At 37.1% G+C, this 20,171-nt stretch overlaps 1 protein-coding gene across 3 annotated transcripts in view; it reads right to left on the reverse strand.

Annotated features, from left to right (window-relative positions):
- Positions 1 to 20,171, reverse strand: part of LOC5575320 (extensin) — a 37,138-nt gene that overhangs the window by 3,780 nt on the left and 13,187 nt on the right. For all 3 annotated transcript variants that reach the window (XM_021852416.1, XM_021852415.1, XM_021852417.1), the window contains exons 2-5: positions 16,129 to 16,518; positions 14,524 to 16,070; positions 14,245 to 14,459; positions 8,918 to 9,030 (exon numbers count right to left, since the gene is read on the reverse strand). In XM_021852416.1, coding sequence (XP_021708108.1) covers positions 8,918 to 9,030; positions 14,245 to 14,459; positions 14,524 to 16,070; positions 16,129 to 16,490 — 2,237 coding nt within the window. In that variant the 5' untranslated portion in view covers positions 16,491 to 16,518. The remainder of the gene's footprint in view (positions 1 to 8,917; positions 9,031 to 14,244; positions 14,460 to 14,523; positions 16,071 to 16,128; positions 16,519 to 20,171) is intronic.

Below are 20,171 nucleotides of genomic sequence, written 5' to 3' on the forward strand. Positions count from 1 at the left end.
CGCTGGCCAAAGATAAAAGACATTAAAAGATCATACTTAGGAGGAGATTCCGGAATATTACGGGAAGTAGATCATAAAGACAAAATTGGCGTATCAACATGTACAGTGGATCCACAATTAAGAATCGCCCACAATTTATGAATCAGCTGACTTTAAATGACAAAATAACAACAAAAATCAACACAAAACATCACGTAAACAATTTTACTCAAAATAAATTATAAGTGAAAATGTTTCCGTGATGTTTTGTGCTATTTTTTACTGTTATTTTGTCCTTTAAAGGCAGCTGATTCATAAATTGTGGGTGATTCTTAATTGTGGATTCACTGTACATGAAGTTACGAATGCTAACGTTATATCATTCGAAGGATTAGTATTGGCGATAGACACAAAAAGACTGTTCTACAGTGTTGTATTTAGGGATACAATGAGGAATCCGTCATGTAGCCTTGCGTGACGATCAGAATATGTGTTTCCGATGGGGCAAACCGGAGAATCGACAAAGAGGAGATACTACATACTTAGACTGGATCAGTAAGTATGTATCATGATGATGCATTGCTCTGAGGGAATGACCACCAGGGAGTGACCACGATAAACAAACACGACTGCAACTTTGGTGGAGAAGTACAATAGAAGATAGAATTAATCACACACCATCCAAAGAAGTCGTGGCTCACGCTGTCAGTGTAACTGTGAAGACGATTCGATGCCATCCGGAGGAAGATCTATTCATATTGGAAGGATTTCAGAAAGTTCGATGTGCATTGTACGTAAAAATATCGGTATCGGAAATAGCGGGCCCGAGTTGGAGCATGATGACAATAAAATTCCGCTACAAGCGGATTGTAATACTAGTATAGAGCCGAGAGGCAGTACGCATTAAGTTTAATATAGGTCTATCCATTAAGTAAGTAAGGGTTTAGACCGAAGATCTGTTTAGTTCATAGTGTATTGGAGAACACTTTAGTTTCGCAAAAGATTGTTAAATGCTGGATACACAAGTTAAAGAAGACCAGAGAACGCTAAACATGCGAGGAATTGTGAGAAATCGCCTAACAGCCACGGAGAGATAGCGGACTTGGATGTAACACAACGCTGTAGTCGAAAAGCTAAACAAGATGTGAAGATGAACTTGAAAGCTACGGGGTTAATAGACTTTGCACGTAGAAACATTTCTATAATCATAATGAAGCTTTGTGCGATGCGTTTTCATCCATAGCAACCTGGAAATAGAAGTTTTATTAGTTGTATGTGTAGTAGTGCGAACGCTTGAGAACTCGCTCAGAGTTAGAAAGAGAGTGAGAAGAAATGAAAAAGGGAACTAGGGAGAAACAGAGCCTATGTAAGGAACAGGAGAAATACAGAAAGCAGAAGTTTTGTGACTACCACTGAAACTAGACGTGTTTCATTACATCTCGTTATACCTGAAAACTCTAAAATACCTCTCGGTCACTAGACATATCAGTGACGTACGAGGATAGAATTTTTTAGAAAGTTTATTTTTTTTTCGCGTGTGAATTTAGTGCAATTTTAGTGGATTCGGAAAGAATTGCCACGAATTTTATCCAAGGAGCGGCGTAAGTAATTTTTTTCCTCCTTGTGAATTTTTCGCCATAATTTTTGCTTGGTTGCCATTGTTCTGAGAGTATCCTTTTGTGTGTGAATATCCTTTGAGCCAGAACAAAACCTTGCTTTGTCCTTTTTTGTTGGCGGTTAAACAGTGAAGCGACAACATTTTATTGAAACTGCTTATAAAATAAAAGCCATTTGAAGAAAAGCCATTTTGTGAAAACGTGAATAATTTTTGTCGACGATAGTTTTTCTACACACACCATTTTTCGTTCACACATTTGCAGCAAATTTTTATCAACGACTACAACCACCAGCAACAAGTTTCTCAGTGTGCGTACCAGCTCCCCAGAAGATCCCAGCGACCGGGAACGCAAAGGGGAATTTCAAGCTGATTTTTGACAAGTCCGAAGAAGCAGAGTGGAAAGCAGAGACGACCGAACACACCAATACCGACAACCCGAACGACGAACGACGGAGCAAGTCGGCAGGTTGGTGAAAGCGAAAGTGTCAACAAAAAGTGCATCGAAAGTGCATCGGAGGTCATCGATCTCGGGTGTTTCCTCCGAAAACCATCGAATCGCCGTCGCCAGAGTTGACGTCGTTTGATTTTTGTGGTCAGCCGACCGGGATTGTGTGTATTGTGCTGCTACTGCTGGAGCCATTCGTCGGAGGAGAAAAAGAATTTGCCATTGTGATTGTGGTGATTGTGCTACAGCTGGATTCGCCATCATCGTTTTGTTGCTGCTGTTGCCGTTGAACTCGCCGTTGGATTGTGGATGCACAAGCGCATCTGAAGGTTTTGTGTGCTTTTGACTGCTGCTGCTGCTTTTGGGAAGGATTCCAATTGGATTTTGTTTGGAGTGCGACTTTTGGCCTACAGGGCTGTTCACAGATCGTTTTTTGTCATCAGGTACGTGGTTTTGTTTACCTTTTTGGGATATTTTTTTTCTGCGAGATTTTTTTATTTTATTTTGAATTTACTATCGGTTTAGTCCCATTTTAATTTTGTTTTTGTGTTGTTTTCTTGTGCATTCCTTTGGAAAGGATGACTTTAACATCGATTGCGGATGCTTACGTGCCATTTTCTATGCCATTCAGCCAGTATCAGGAACAGCTGGAATGGATTTTTAAGCACAATGATTTTCCAGAGGATAGATACAAAACATCTTTCCTAGCGGTTTGCGGTAAAGAAGTTTTTACCGAACTAAAAAGGCTTTTTCCTGGAAAAGATTTTAATGAGTTAACTTACAAACAACTAACTGATGAATTGAAGAAACGCTATGATAAAAATGACTCAGCTGTTGTGCACAGCTATAAATTTTGGACGAAGAGGCAGGGCCGGAATGAATCTTTGGAAGATTTTGTAATAACCGTTAAGAATTTAGCGGAACGATGTGACTTTGGAGATTTTAAAGACAGGGCTATTCGCGACATGCTTGTAATAGGAGTAAATGACCCTCAGTTACAAAAGCGATTGTGTGATGAGGAAGATTTGTCTGCTGCAAAAGCGGAAAGGCTGATTTTGAACTCCGAGATTTCAGCAAATAGAACACAAAAACTGAAGCATGATGATGACAGGCGTGTAAGCGTAGTAGCAAGATTAGGTCCCCGACCGGAAGTTTCACGTTCTAGGAACAGATTCCGAAGCAGGAGTCGTAGTTTTGACAGGAACCGATCATTTTCGTCCAGAAGTAGGAATAACAACAAATACCAAGGCAAAAGAGGTTCAGGTGATAAACCAACTTACGTTTGTTCTTTTTGCAAGAAAGCTGGACATACTAGAAAGTTTTGCTACCGTTTACATGGCAAAAGCCCGCGTAAAAGTCAAGCCAGTGTAAAGTTTGTAGACACTCCAAAGCCATCTTCTAGCTCCAAAGCATCCAAAGATTCAGGACTTTTCAAAAGGTTGAAGGTAGACTTAGACTACAATTCAGATGATTCTGACGGCATGCCATGTCTTATGATTTCGTCCGTCAACAAGATCAGTGATCCTTGCTATGTTGAGGCTTTAGTAAACCGGAAACGTTTGACCATGGAGATCGACTGCGGTTCAGCGGAGAGTGTGATTTCAGAGGAGTTGTACCTTCGAAATTTCGCAAGCTGTGAACTGCAGCATTGCAACAAAAAACTTGTTGTGATTGACGGCAACAAACTCAAAGTTGTTGGAAAAATTTTGGTGGAGGTACAGCTCGCTGGGAATCGAAAACAGCTCAGCATGGTTGTTTTACGTTGCAAAAACGATTTTATTTCGCTGGTTGGCCGCACATGGTTGGACGAGTTTTACACCGGTTGGAGAAATACGTTTACCAACCCTCCGTTGACTGTGGGGAACATTGACCTGACTGGCGAACAAAAAGCTGTTGAGGAAGTTAAAAGTAAGTTTCCGACAATTTTTACCAAAGATTTTTCTAGTCCAATAGTTGGTTATAAGGGAGATTTAATCTTGAAGGAAGACACACCCATTTTTAAAAAGGCCTACGAAGTTCCATTACGTTTGAGACAACAAGTAATTGACTATTTGGCAGACTTGGAGAAACAAGGAGTCATCACACCCGTTGAAGCCAGCGAATGGGCTTCACCGGTTATTGCCATCGTGAAGAAGGATCAAAGTATTCGTTTGGTGATAGACTGCAAAGTCTCCATCAATAAAGTTTTGCTTCAAAATACGTATCCTTTACCTGTAGCACAGGATCTTTTCGCTACACTTTCGGGTTCAACGGTTTTTTGTTCCTTGGACCTAGAGGGTGCTTATACCCAGCTGCTTTTGACCGACCGTTCCAAGAGGTTCATGGTAATCAATACCATAAAGGGCCTCTATACCTACCATAGACTCCCTCAAGGAGCCTCATCTAGCGCAGCTATATTTCAGAAGGTCATGGACCAAGTTCTTTGTGGTTTGGAGAACGTTTCAGTTTATTTGGACGATGTGCTGATAGCGGGTAAGGACTTTAATGACTGCAGGAAGAAACTTTTTTTGGTTTTGGAAAGACTTGCCAAAGCCAACATAAAAGTAAATTTAAAAAAATGCAAATTTTTTGTTACGCAGTTGCCTTACCTGGGGCATGTTTTGACAGACAAGGGATTGCTTCCCTGCCCCGACAAAGTGAGAACAATCCGCGAAGCGAAAGCTCCACGGAACGTGTCGGAATTGAAGGCATTTTTAGGACTTGTAACTTATTACTCAAAGTTCATTCCTAATTTGTCCACTCGCATCAACTGCCTTTACAATCTTTTAAAGAAAAACGTGACGTATTGTTGGACTGACAACTGTGAGAAAGCTTTTAACGATTGTAAAGGATTTCTTTTAAACCCAAACCTTTTGGAATATTTTGACCCGTATAAGCCTATAGTTGTAGTAACAGATGCCTGTAGCTATGGTTTAGGAGGTGTAATCGCTCATTTGGTTGACGACGAAGAAAAACCAATAAGCTTCACCTCATTTTCTTTGAATAACGCCCAGAAAAACTACCCAATTTTGCATCTCGAGGCGCTAGCAGTTGTGAGCACTGTGAAGAAGTTTCATAAATTTCTTTACGGAAAACATTTTACAATTTTTACCGATCACAAGCCTCTAATCGGTATTTTTGGTAAAGAGGGTAAGAATTCTATTTCAGTGACGCGTTTACAGAGATACGTTATGGAGCTTTCTATTTACGATTACGATATTGTTTATCGACCTTCTTCAAGGATGGGTAATGCCGATTTTTGCAGTCGTTTTCCTTTGACTGAAGAAGTTCCCAGAGAGTTGGCACGGGAATATGTCAAGAATTTGAATTTTTCCAACGAATTTCCAATCGATTACAAAGAGGTGGCTAAAGAAACTTTAAATGACGACTTTTTACTTACGATTTTAAAATACCTGAAAGAAGGTTGGCCACAAAGGTTGGAAAAGCGTTTTGTCGACGTGTACTCCCACTACCAGGAGCTTGAGCAAATCGAAGGTTGCGTTTTGTTCCAGGATCGAGTAGTGATTCCTGAGAGTATGAAGAACAAAGTACTTAAAATGCTTCATATGAATCACTCAGGGATAAGCAAAATCAAGCAACTAGCGCGGAGGACAGTCTACTGGTTCGGACTGAACAAGGACGTGGAGGACTACGTGAAGAGCTGCGTGATATGCCATCAGATGACTGCGACCACCAAGAAACCTGCCTACTCCCGATGGATTCCAACGACGAAACCCTTCAGCAGGATTCATGCTGATTTTTTCCACTTTGACAGAAAAGTTTTCCTGGTTGTCGTTGACAGCTTTACCAAGTGGATCGAGTTGGAGTACATGCGGAACGGAACAGATTGCAATAAGGTTTTGAAGGTTCTTTTGGGAATATTTGCCAGATACGGTTTGCCAGACGTTGTTGTCACGGACGGAGGACCACCGTTCAACTCTGACAAATTTGTGACATTTTTGGAAAACCAGGGGATTTTGGTGATGAAAAGTCCACCATATCATCCTGAAAGCAACGGGCAAGCAGAGAGAACTGTACGGTTAGTCAAAGATGTTTTGAAGAAGTTTTTCCTTGACCCGGAAATGAGGAGTTTGGACGTTGAAGAACAAATAGCATATTTTTTGTCAAACTACCGCAACATTTGCCTAGATAACAAAGGCCAATTCCCTTCAGAAAGATTACTCTCTTATAAACCAAAGACTATGTTGGACTTAATTAATCCCAAGAATAATTTTAAAAACCATTTGACTAACTCGCATGATGAACCTAATTTACACACAGTAAAAGGTAATAAAAAGCCTGATGCATTTACCACACTCAAAAATGGAGATCTGATTTACTACAAAAACATAAACACCACAGACATCAGACGTTGGTTACCAGCCACATTTTTAAGACAAGTTTCTGATGCTACTTTCCAGATTTCTCTTGGGGGAAGGATAGTGTTGGCGCATAAGCGTCAGCTTAAGCTATCGACAGGCACTCATCGCAGGGGAATCTTAGTTTTCCCAATTGAGAGTGCGAATGCCCCAGTTAACGATCCAGCACCCATTCTGTCGCCAAATCCGGAAGCAGCACCAATTTCGTCATCTTTAGCAAGTCAAGCACCAATTTCGTCATCTGTACATGTTTTGTCATCGTCTCCTGTAAGAAGCAATAGTGAAGTTCCTACTGCAAGAAAACGAAGAAGAGAAGAAGAAGAAGAGAAAGATTTCGGAAATGTTTCAAATCCAGATTTTGAATTCTATGGCTATCCGGCCGATTCTTTCATATTTTCAAACGATGATCCTGAAGTTAATCAGGAATCAGATCCACTCCCAGTGGTTTCGATAAGAAGATCAAAGAGAAGAAGCAAGAAGCGTAGGAGGAGTGATTTTCTCTACTATTAGTAGATTCAAATTAACTAGTATTTTCTAATTGTATATATTTGTATATTTCGATTTTTGATTATTAAGCATAAAGTGCATTCGAAGATTTTTAATAAGTAGTGAATTTAAAGATAATCTGTTTGAAATAAAATGAACTATTTTCGAACTAAAGGATGGAGGAGTTGTAGTAGTGCGAACGCTTGAGAACTCGCTCAGAGTTAGAAAGAGAGTGAGAAGAAATGAAAAAGGGAACTAGGGAGAAACAGAGCCTATGTAAGGAACAGGAGAAATACAGAAAGCAGAAGTTTTGTGACTACCACTGAAACTAGACGTGTTTCATTACATCTCGTTATACCTGAAAACTCTAAAATACCTCTCGGTCACTAGACATATCAGTATGTAATTGGAAACTTTTATTTGAAATAACGTAGGAGTTATGTTGCCATCAATGAATAAGTCCAATATTACTAGATGTTCTAAATACAATGCTGTTTGAAAAAAAAATCAACAGGTGTCTCGAACAGTTCTAATGGAGCTGTAAAACAATACAGCATTTTTTGTTTAGCAAAAGCTCATTAAATTTAAAAAAAAATATTCAATAACTGAACAGGTAATAAAAATTTACCTGCCGTGATTATCTGTGCTTAATTTTGAATAAACTGCTCGAAAAATTCGGATAATCTTTCTAATTCAAATTTACTCTATTATAGCATTAAGAACAATAAAAATACGTAGATATGAATAACAACTGTTTTTTTTTTAATTAAAAGTAAAAATAATAAAGCTACAAAGCAAAGCCATGCTGAAGATGTCTGGGTGCAATTCCCGGTCGGTCCAGGATCTTTTCGTAATTGAAATTTCCTCGACTTCCCTTGGCTTAGAGTATCATCGTACTTGCCACACGATATACGAATGCGAAATGGTAACTTTGGCAAAAAAAGCTCTCAGTTAATAACTGTGGAAGTGCTCATAAGAACACTAAGCTGAAAAGCAGGCTTTGTCTCAGTGAGGACGTAATACCAAGAAGAAGAAGAAGATCAGGCTTTTGATAGGACTTCTGGTATTATATGCAGGTTGACCGCTTATGAACTATTGAAATAACGTTTTATAAGTGACAACCGACCATGGAAATGAGTACAGGAATCAAAACTGATCGCACGTATAAACTGCCCATAAACGCATGCCAGTCCCATGTGTGCTGGATTTCTTATTCATATGGGACAATTATGCGTTTATGGGCAGTAAACAGGTAAACTTGTTTATATTAGAGTTAATAATGGGAATCCCCTCAGAAGCCTGGTCGTATGGAGACTTTGAGTGAAATGAGCGTGATACCGATCCATACGATCAGCTTAAATTTTTGCATTCTATACATTCCATGATGTTTTTCTTAGGTAACCCATATTGCCCGATCACCTCTAAATGGTTTGTTTGTTACATTAAAAAACGACAGTCACAGGGATCACTTTTCCATTACATGGAAGACATAATGTCTCATTCAGTTAAAGGCACTAACACATAAATGCTTCCAACTTTGCCGAAGAATAAAAGAAATGCTAAAATATTTCAGCGTAATTTTACTTTTGTGAGCTGTAAGTAAGTAAAAGTTGTTAAAAAGTTTTACAATGGAAAAATTTGCGAGGAATATGAAAAAAATCTAGTTTTTTAGTGTGATGAATGTGGATAAATAAAAATATCGTATTTAGTACTGTACTGTTTAATTCCAGCTAGAGAGTATCTCGAATTAAATTGCAATGGCGTTTTTAGCATCCTGTAGTAAACACGACTTCTAGCACAAAGAACAGGCATTGTACAGTTGAAGTCGAAATACCCGTATCTGTTTATGGATGCACGTTGTGCTTGGAATTGAATAGTACATAACTAAATTCGATTTATTGTTCGAGTTAAATTAAATTGGAAAACAAGTTGTCATTCATATCTTTTTTTGACTTTTTCAGTGCACCTTTTGAGCTTGAGTCATTTGTAAAATAGGAACAAACTACGAGGAATCACAGCGACTCAACTTACCCCATCCCCATTTTGGGAGGTATATTTTTCAGGATTTCCTCATCTGGATGTTTGCGTTTCTGGCCAGACCGCATGCCATGCATCTGGTGTTGTTGTACGTCAATTGTCATTGGCTGTGAAAGAAGGAGACGAAGACGAATGTTGGATAAGCAAATGACTGTTAATGAAACACGCATTTTACGTGAATAGAATCCTAAAGCCCTGTCTCAATTTTTAAACTAAACACTTTAGCTTCACTTACACGTTTTCTAAATTGTCTAATGTTTTGTTTTAGTTTAAGTCCATACAATATTTTTTTTTGTTTTTTTTTTTGGTTTATGTCACATAGAATTTCCTATTTTTCCTACTTTGGAATTAAATTGTCATTTTCCGGGAATACCGGGAAATTCTCAAAAACGTGAAAATAAAACAATATTGATACATTTTGTTTTAAAATTATCCGTAATTCATGTACACTAGGGTGCGGCTTATTTTTCAAAAGTTCTCAAAACCGAAAATTCGTGTGCTCTACTGAATTCAAATCACAAAAAAAGAGAAACCTCAAAATCTGAGCCAAAAATATTAACATTTAGAGGTGGCGCAAGCGTGTTGAAGGTGAATTTTCAAGTTATATAAAATGACCTGCAGTTAAGTAAACATAACTTCGTTATTTTTCAACCGATTTCAAAACTTTTAGCACCATTTTCTTTCAAATTAAATTTATAAAAATTTTGTAGAACATCAAATTTGTCTAAAATCAAAACTTGTCTTAGTTAAAAATACTTATATCCAAATTTTTCCTCATTTTGCTAAAAAAATCATTTTTGTTTGACCATAACTTCATTAAAACTCAATCGATTCCAAATCTTTTTACATACTTTTGAAGCAAATTTATTTGTTTTTAAACTGTACATACAACATGAAATGAAAAAATCCAATTTCTTTGGATAATTTAAGTTTTTTTTGCCGAAAACAGCATTTTTTATATAAAACTTAAATATGTAAAGCATCTTGCCTTAGTTACGAGTTGAATAGTGCATATATTTTTTAACATAGGCAAACATAATTTTGTTTCAAAATTATTTAAAAATTGTTGCAAAGTCCTTCCCAAAGGTTTAACAAATGATAAAAATCAGTTTCAGCTTAAGAGACAATATTTAACTGCCAAAGATATGACAAAACTGGCAGTTTTCGTTAAAAAATAATGTTTTTGTGCAGTTTTTGCTGAATAACTTGGTCAAGACATTTTTTTAGTGAAATGTGGTATATGAATGGTTTAAAAACAATTAAATTAGCTTCAAAAGCATATAAAAAGATTTGGAATCGGTTGAGTAATCATGAAGTTATGGTCAAACAAAGTTGAAATTTTTAGTAAAATGAGGAAAAAATTGGAATAAATTACTTTTAACTAAAACTTGTTTTGATTTTAGACAAATTTGGTGTTCAACAAAGTTTTTACAAATTTAATTTTGAAGGTATTGATGCTAAAAGTTTTAAAATCGGTTGAAAAATAACAAAGTTATGTGTACTTTAATGAAGGTCATTTTTTATAACCTGAAAATTCAACTTCAAGACGCTTGCGCCACCTCTAAATGTTAATATTTTTGGCTCAAATTTTGAGGTTTCTCTTTTAATGTGATTTGAATTCAGTACACACTAAACACACTACGGTGAATTTCACCGTAATCTCAACAGCTGAACAGTTCGGTGAAATAAAACACCGTATTTCGTCGGAATTTAACGGATTACGGTGATTTTTTACCGAATACTGTAAAAATTTACCGTACTCCGTTAATTTATTTCACCGAACTGTTCAGCTGTTGAGATTACGGTGAAATTTACGGATTACGGTAAAATAATTTAAGTGTGTAGAGCACACGAATTTTTGGTTTTGAGAACTTTTCAAAAATAAGCCGCACCCTAATGTACACTCCCGTGCAAAAGTTTGTGTTCACCTAAAAACATACAAAAGTATATTGTCCATATGTCTGTGATTACAATTTTAATTGAAACTCTCTATGGCGCATTCGAAAGACGATGAGATATTTTTACTTCGTAGGTATTTTGGCATAAATATGTTTTGAATTTTAGGGGCCTTCCTTAGCCGAGTGGTTAGAGTCCGCGGCTACAGAGCAAAGCCATGCTGAAGGTGTCAGGGTTCGATTCCCGGTCAATCGAGGATCTTTTCGTAATGGAAATTTCCTTGACTTCCCTGGGGATAGAGTATCATCGTATCTGCCACACGATATATGAATGCGAAAATGGCAACTTTGGCAAATAAAGCTCTCAGTTAAAAACGGTGGAAGTGCTCATTAGAACACTAAGCTGAGAAGCAGGATGTGTCCCAGTAAGGACGTTAATGCCAAGAAGAAGATGTTTTGAATTTTATTTATTAAATTTTGTGATATTTTTCAAAAAATACACTGGAAAAACAAGACATTTGATCGATCAAAATTTTAATTCATTTAATTGTGTCATAAGAATCGTAAGATTATATTTTAAAAAGCACATTTGCGAAATTTTGGCAAAAAAAAACTAGGGCAGAAGTACCGGTTTTGGCCAGCCTAAGCGAAAATACCTACAAAAAATAAAGAAAAACCCTGCATGTACTGCAAATACGTCAAATGAAAGCTCTCAATCCATATTATGTATAAAAATATCGGAACCAGCATAAACCACAAAAATCACGTTAATCAATATCCTATATCCTACCACCAGAACCAGTTTCAGCCACATTTTCAACTTTGATTCCTAAATTGGCCAATCACATTTATTTCTCCTGAGCGCGGTCAAATAAGAAACACCCTTGCCAAATTGGGTGTGTGGAAGCTAATATTATAATTCATTTATAAGGGTTTTTTTCCTTTTTGATCGATTTGGACGAATAAATGAATGTAGTTCTAACGTGTGAATGTTTTCTTCTCAAAACGAGATGTTTCATGTTAATTTGCTGGGAATATTCAGGCCGAATATCTCCATTACTTGAATTTTGCCGAAAAATCAAATCCGTTATGCGGCCGAATAGACTGAATAGTGACCGAACAATAACAAAATAAACTAAATTGTAACCAAACATTATGTTTCACACGAGGGAAATTTGAAAAAAAAATCAAATAATTTATTCAAGTGATGATACCTAATTGAATTTTCTTTTTGATGGATTCCATGGATGGAATTTGTCCGTTCTGCGGCTTTCCGGTGCTGCTAAATACCTACATGAGCAAATCAATCTTTCACTCATCTTCCATGGATTGTAAGGTATGGCTTGGTAATTTTAAACCACATCAATTGTAAGGGTCGATATTTTAGGACATATACTGATCACGTTCTTCCTTTATTATGCGAGTCAGTAGTCTGCGGTATATTTGTCCTAATTTATATGAAACACATACAAAAGAAGGATGCAGGACCAAACGATTTATTAAACTTTTTTCTCAAAAAAATAAATGGAACAAAAATGCTATAATATTTAATAATAATATTTAAAAAATACAAATCCTAAGAACTTACGATTTTTTTAATTTCTTCAAACTGAAACAGTTTGAAAGCTCAAAACGATGATTCCTATAAATTCTTCACTGTGGAAGTTTTCCCTGTTTGAAAAATTACTTTTCGGTTTGATCTTAGGATTAAAAATGTAGTTTTCGAGAAATTGTACGAATATATGGGTATATTTGGCCGAATTTTAAGGTTTTATTTGGCCGAATATTCGTTTGACTGAATAACAATATTTCAACTATTCGGTATTCGGCCGTAAGCCGAATAGTGTACCATTCGGTACATCTCTATTTATGAGCTTCAAATATTTAAAACCCATATGCCTCAAGATTCTTAACTCAATCTTGAAGATCGGTGCTTTCGGAAAAGTTGTACATTCGTTCGCCAGTATCGAATTAAATCAAGTTCATATGTGGTTTCTCCATATCTGGCATTACAATCGCTAGTTGTGGGTATGAGCTTCATGGGATGCTAAGCTGAGTAGCATGCTCTTTCCCAGTTATTAGGAATAAGAACTAGGGACCGTCCATAAAATACGTAGCATTTTTTCACTGATTTTTTACACCCCCTCCCCCCTCGTAGCATTTAGTCATAAATGCTGATACCCCCCTTGGAAAATACGTAGCATATTCAGCACCCCCTCCCCCCTATTTTTTGTTTTCCTCAGTTAAAACGAAACATTAAAATCCTGAAATTCAAAACAAAGTTTTATTTAAATTTAAATTGAAACGTCAGGATAATCTGACGAAGGATAGTTTGATATACCGTAGCGCTCAAAAATCATTTGGAAAACAGTTTAAACTAACTTATTTCCTGTTTAAGTTACATAATTGTGGTTCCCGATTTTTTTTTAATATGATTAAATTTAGTTTACATTTCATTTGTTGTATTTTCGCTTTTGTTAAAACCTAAAACAAGTTTACAGCTGAAAATGTTCAGTTGTCAATACCATATTTTGGTATTATGAGGGTATTGGAAAAATGTTAAAATCAATTAAAAATACTTCATCTTGGTATTCGGTAGCTACTGAGGTCTGCTGGAGGTATTGAACTACTATTCAAAACGTTCACTTTTATATGAAAATCCATCATGTATTATTTAGGTATTACAATACCTGAACTAACTATAGATTTGGTATTTGTAGAATATGCATGAGATATTTTACCTTTTATACAGGGCTCAATCATACTTCATTCAGGTTGTAAGTATTCGAAGTTATCTGTTATGGAATACTTCAGTTTGTTATTCAGTAGCACTTTGCTCGGGTGAATATTTTGTTTTACTATAATAATATTCAATATTTGCCTAAATGAGCATATTACATTCTTTTGAGGAAAATAGAAAATATGAATTAAACTAAAACGGTTGATTCTTTGTCTTGTTAACAAATGGAAAAATAATACTTTTCAAGGCGATAAAGCATTGAATTTTACTTTACTTATTAAACTTTCAATTGGTTTATTTATAAATAAAATAGTTTGGACACTAATACAATATAATATTCACATAACTATTTAAAGCTTCATACAATTTGTTCGATTTTCAAGAAAATAAGAAATTTGTTTGAAAACTTTTAATCTTATCATATTAATGATTTGTAGCTGAATCATAATTTTATAACTTAAGTTTAAAATTATGACAAAGAAGTTTGATAAAAAAACTGTTTGTCATTTTTTTCAGCGCATCCCCTTTTTCCTAAATAGTTTAAAATGCTACGTCCACAAGTTGGGACCACTCCCTCCCCCTCGTCACACATCGTCACAAATTCGTGAAGACCCCCCTCCCCCCTAAAATGCTACGTCATTTATGGACGACCCCCTAGCTGATGTAGATGTGAAGAATACACTTACCTTTGGCTCATGTGGTGCCGAGTACTGCACCGTGGTGGTGAATGGAGGCGGTGGCGGAGGCACCGGTGTGGTTATAATCTGATGCGTTGCTGCCGGGTGCGGTGGGGGCACCGGATGCGGCGGAGCTTCGATTATTTGCGTCTGGGGTTGTGGATTAGGTATGCTAGTAATGATCTGCTGGGTTGGTGGTGGGACGGTATGGAACACTTGCACTCCTGCAACGAAAATAGGACAAGTTTGTATTTTCTCATATGACCTAACAACAACTTTGTTGATTACCTGGTGGGGGTTGCAATTGAGGATTAAATGAACTGGTCGTGATAATATGCTGCTGTTGCGGCGGTGGCCGATATTCTGCGGCACTGATGATCGTTGGTTGGCTGATGATTTGAAATTCGTTCGGATTGCGCATGGTTTGCGTCGTGAACTGAATATTCTGCATGGAGCTTACCGGCACCTGTTGGATCTGCGGGGGCGGATTGGTGGGCCCACTCGGTGGCCACGGGTGCGGGGCATTTACGACAAAGTGAGTGCTTCCATTCATGTGTATTTGTTGCGGCGCAGGTTGGAACGATTGTATCGACACGGGTATCTGACTGTAAATTTGCTGTGGAATAGCATGACTTATGGGAGGATTTGCCTGGGAAGTGATAATCGTATTCCCCACGATGTGCTGTACGGTTGGCGGCGGAACCGACATTATTGGCGGTGGAGGTTGACTAAGCGGAATACCTGGCATCGAGGACACAGGGATCACAGTTGGCTTGGTTATTTGCTGAATTATGGTTCCAGGAGGCGGGCCTTCTTCGAGTTTTACAAGATCCTGCTTGATTTGCATTTCGCCGGGTTTCTTATCCTCGGCGTTATTAACTAGCATCGGAACTTGAGCCATGGGAGGTGGTCCAAGGGAGGCCGATTGTGCAATTGTAGGTTGCATAGTCGTTTGTACAAGTTCTTGTGGAATTGAGTTTGGAGGTGGATGTGTTATAATAGGTTGAGACTGAACAATGATTTGATTTTGTGGTTGTGGGGCTACTGTTTGATGGATTATATTTGGTGGAGGAACCATAAAAGCCGTACTACCTTGCACGGCAATTATCTGCTGACCTTGAGGGGGCCTTTGAAATTGGTCGAACTGCGGAGGAGGCATAGTAGTTTGAACTATTCCTTGTATCGGCTGAGGTTGGGGTTGTATGACATGTTGGATTGTAACCTGTCCGGTTTGATGTGGAGCACTACTAGTCTGGATTGAAGGATTTTGTTGGATATATTGCACCTGATATGGCGGTGCTTGATTAACCAATATTTGCTGTGGAGCTTCTGCTGTTTGAGTCAGCTGAATATTGGGGGGTGGCTGAGACATATGTGGCGGACCTGCATTTTTCAGGTGCATCATAGGAGGCCTAATCTGTGTTCCAGGGGGAGGATTACTGACGTTGGTAATCTGTGGTGCAGTTTGGATTTGAGAGATGACCACATTGCTTGGCTGTGAATGCAGCTGCATTGGAACGTGGGATTGGATAATGGTAGGTGGTTGTTGGATGATTTGAGGAGGGGGAGGTTGACTTTGGGCATGCTGAATGAATCCTTGGGGCGGTAACACAGGTGGCGGCGGCTGATGAATTATTCCATTAGGTTGAGCTACATGCTGAGCACGGATCATCGGAGGCATTTGGGGTACCTGAGTAGTTTGGACTAGCGTCGGTTGTTGAATAACTTGATAATTTTGTTTCGGGACAATGTTTTCCTGAAACAGATTTAGCTCTTCTTGGAGAGTCTCAATGAGATTTTTGGCTAGCTGTTTCGCACTTTGCAATCCATCCAACCTAAAAGACAAGAAAATATATAATATAAAATTTACAGTAACTAACTTCATCGACTCACGTGGGATGCTCAATACATAATTGCAACGGCTCGGGAGCTTCCTGTCCGGTTTGTGGTTCGATAGCAAGCGAGCCTCTGCCTCGAAGCGAAACCATAGCCCCAGTTTCCTGGCGGATGTAGTTCAGATTAGTTCCACCATCTCCGATTATCCTGTGTCGAACGTTAAATGACATCGGAGCGTGGTCCAACCCGACCAGTAGTTTCGCCACGCACATTGTTGTCCCATTTGGTGTGCCAACGATTGTCGGCGGCGGACTGCTGACGATTTTGGATATTTGCTGTTGTTGTGCAGCCGCCTGTTGTTGCTGCAGCTGTTGCTGCTGTTGATAATCCAACGGTGGATCAAAATGCGGTCGAATCATTTTTTATAAGTAATATTATATCCAGGAGCTGAAAAAATAATAAAATGCATTAGCATGTTATATTGCCACTAACAATTGATATAAACCCTTCCTTTCCCGTGGTAGCTCCAGAGCTCCATTGAAACAATAGTTACTAGAATATGATTCTAAACTCATCAGATTAATTCAAAAGCCAACTAAATGTTTCAATAGTAACATAATTAATAAACAATCCATTTACAATTAAAAAACAGCTTTTTTTTAATAAACTGGTTTCAATAAATTTAGCCTTTTTGCAACATTGTTTGTTAAAGCACTTTTTAAAATAATGCTTTCTGTGTATAGAAATAGTTTGTCGAAATCGTGGGAAACGAAGGGTTGAATAAACAGGCTTTAGGACATTTCGTCGAATGACATTTGGTCGAATGACGTTTGGTCGAATGACATTTGGTCGAAAGTACATTTGGTCGAAAGGACATTTGGTCGAATGGACATTTGGCTTATTGTGACATCCAGCTTAATAATATTCCGCACGCAAATATATGGCTTTGCTGACAGTGTTGATGACCTCGGGTAAAAAACAGAGATTGCAGTGACAGTTTTGAATTGTAAAAAAGGGAAGACAAGTTGACTGAAGCGACAAAAGATAGATTGCTCATATAGATTGTTGGTAAAATGACCGATATTTTTTCAATTATTCAATCACGTTTGTATTAGCAACAAAATGCTACTCTCGACGATAGTCAGACTAAACGTAAACTTTCGTTTTCATACTATTTTGATTCCACCATTATCTTTTCCACGAAAAGTCGGTTTGGCCAAATATCATATGCTTTCTGTTGCAACTAAACATTTTCGACCAAATGTCCATTCGACGAAATGTCCGTTCGACCAAATGTACTTTCGACCAAATGTCATTCGACTAAATGTCATTCGACCAAATGTCTTTCGACCAAATGTCATAGATTCGAATAAACAGGGTACTACTTGGGCACTTCCATGATTCAATTGAACTGTCTGAAACTTTGCAATAAGAAGCGCATAAGTAAGATGCATACACCCGATTCTGCTTTTGCACAGGGGATGCGTACCGTGCAAAAAAGTTTTCAGTTCAAAATTTCAAAAACCGTGCAAAAAAAGTAACATCATTTCTCGACGTTTCATGTAAAAATGAGGTTTTCGTGGAAAAAAATATATGGACACTTTTTTTGCACGGCCGTGTGAAAAAATTTTTTGGGGCAAGTGTGCCACCTGTTTGGTAAAAAAAAAATGGTTGGAGTGAAATACATAAAAATGTTAACATCATCAACAAAATCATAATAATGAACCAAAATGAGGCACCAGTAGTGGTTTCCGAAGTGTAGAAGGGGAATAGCGAACATTTTTGCTCCCAATGTGATTTTTTCCCCAAATATTAGTTAGTAGCATGGTTTTAGGCGTTTTAAGAACTATTTTACCAATTTTTATCAATATTTTACCGTTATTTAGTGCAGATCTAGTGTAATATAATACAGATCCCCCGTAATGAAAGAGTATTTCATATATCGTATTGAATGGAGCCAAAAATAACGATTTTAGTTATTCGAATTGACTAGTAGAGAGTTCCGCATGCGATGAACCTTGTTATAAAGCATCCCGTCATGACGGTAAACTTAAAAATATTTTCAAAATTATCAATTAGGCTCTGTTTTGTTAGAATTATCAACAGAAAATAAAGAAAATTTCATTACAAGTAGAATTACATCAATGTTCATTCGGTGACCGTCTTGCCCCATAAGGGTGGCACACTTGCCCCATAGTGTTGGAAATCAGGTTATTTTGGATGATATTTGAGAAGCTCCAAAACTAATACTTTTTTAAATTATTTTCTTTTTGAATGGCACAGTATTTATGAAAAGATGTGAAACTATCATCATAAGGCTGAATTGATGGGTTTTTTAAGCTTTAGACAAAGTTAGAGAACAATTTGCTTAAGGTGGCACACTTGCCCCAAATCCCGCTACCATTTGAACGATTTTTGAGTTGAATAAACTAAAAAAATATACTGTTTTCAAGTTGTTCAACGGAGGGGGTCCCGTAGCCTATAGGTTACGCTTTCGCTTCGTAAGTGGAAAATCATGGGTTCGATTCTCAATCCCCCCACACAAAAAACTCCGTTCAAATGAGAAGTCCATCCATCCATCCATCCAGAGATCCAAGATTGGTTTCTATTTTTGGCACTTTTGACTCACTTCGACAGGGGTTTGTTTTAAAATCTACCAAATCCATATTTTTCAACAATATGCCCCATTTTGTGCATCTTACTACTCCAATTGAAGTGATTTGAATTCCCCATCTTTCGATTATTTTTTTACATAAAAATGAAGAGTTCGCTAAAGCGAATAGGTTTGAGATAAGGATGAAAAAAGCCACAAGGTTGAAGCACGTATCCTACCTTACTTATTCACTTCTTAGTCAATTAGATAACTAATGATACATTAGAAGCTCTTACAAGAAGAAGATTGTTTACAAGAATATTCGTATTTATTGATGTATTATTACGTAACTGAAAAAAAGATTTATATGTTTGAGTGCTTAAACCTTCTCAAAAATTCGGATAATGAAATCTGATTCAAAACTTCGAGTCAAATAAGTTAGAGAAAAATGCAAGCCCTACTAGTAAGAGAAAGAAAATCATAAAATATGTCCAAACATTGCTTACCAATGAGAATAGTGAAACATTTCTAAGAAGAATGGTGTAGCAAAGTATACTATTTCTACAAGAAAGTAAATATTTAATGTTTGAAAGTTATTTGTCTAAAATAACAGATGCCTCGTAGAAATATCATCAACCAAAACAACTTTTTACAATTAATCTTTGGTGGTAGATTTAGAGTTTGAAGACGCTTGATCAAAATTATTTTCCCGGTGACCAGAAAATTGAACGCAGATTGTTCTGACAGAATTCACGGCATCTTATTGTGCTAAAGTTGTTTGTAAGGTGCTTAAGGCAAGATATGATAAAATTATTTATTACTAAATTGGTTATACTATTCATTTAGGGAATCTTTTCCTGGTAAAAGCGTATATCTATTAGAGTGTCAATTTCCCGGCCATTTTGCTCGTCCCGGGATTCGGGACAAACATCTATGCTTGTCCCGGGAAATCCCGGGATCCCGGGATTTATCATTTTTTTCAATAAAACTAGCATTTCGGTTGAATGGAAGTTCAAATTTAACAATACAATGTTTTTTCAATGAAATAAACAGATAATGTAACTTTTTTAAATAATATGTTAATTATAGCAAATCACATTTCAGATATTCTTATGAAGAAACCTAACAGAAATCAAAACTTAGCTTGACTAATTACGGGTTTGCTATGGATTTTTTTCAAATTCTCTATAACACTTATGAATGGAAGAGTGATAAAAACTAAAGTCATAATATTAAAGCAATTAGTTTCAAACATTTGAAAAGCCATAAAAACTCAAGAACAAAAGAAACGATGTAAGATCATAGAAGGTATTGTAGATCATGCTAAAAGTTAATTATTGAAAATTATTGGCTGAAGTTTACTGCCGTGAATCGTAAGTCAGTGGTATCTGCATTTTTATCAAAATTAAGTTGATATTACTTTTCATTATATCTTCTAATGGTCTTTCAGCTGCACTAACGAAAAATCACTTTTTGCTTAGTAAAATTAAGAAAGAACATCAAGTCG

This window comes from Aedes aegypti, chromosome 3 (assembly GCF_002204515.2).
Source record: "Aedes aegypti strain LVP_AGWG chromosome 3, AaegL5.0 Primary Assembly, whole genome shotgun sequence".
In the NCBI taxonomy this organism is placed as follows: domain Eukaryota; kingdom Metazoa; phylum Arthropoda; class Insecta; order Diptera; family Culicidae; genus Aedes; species Aedes aegypti.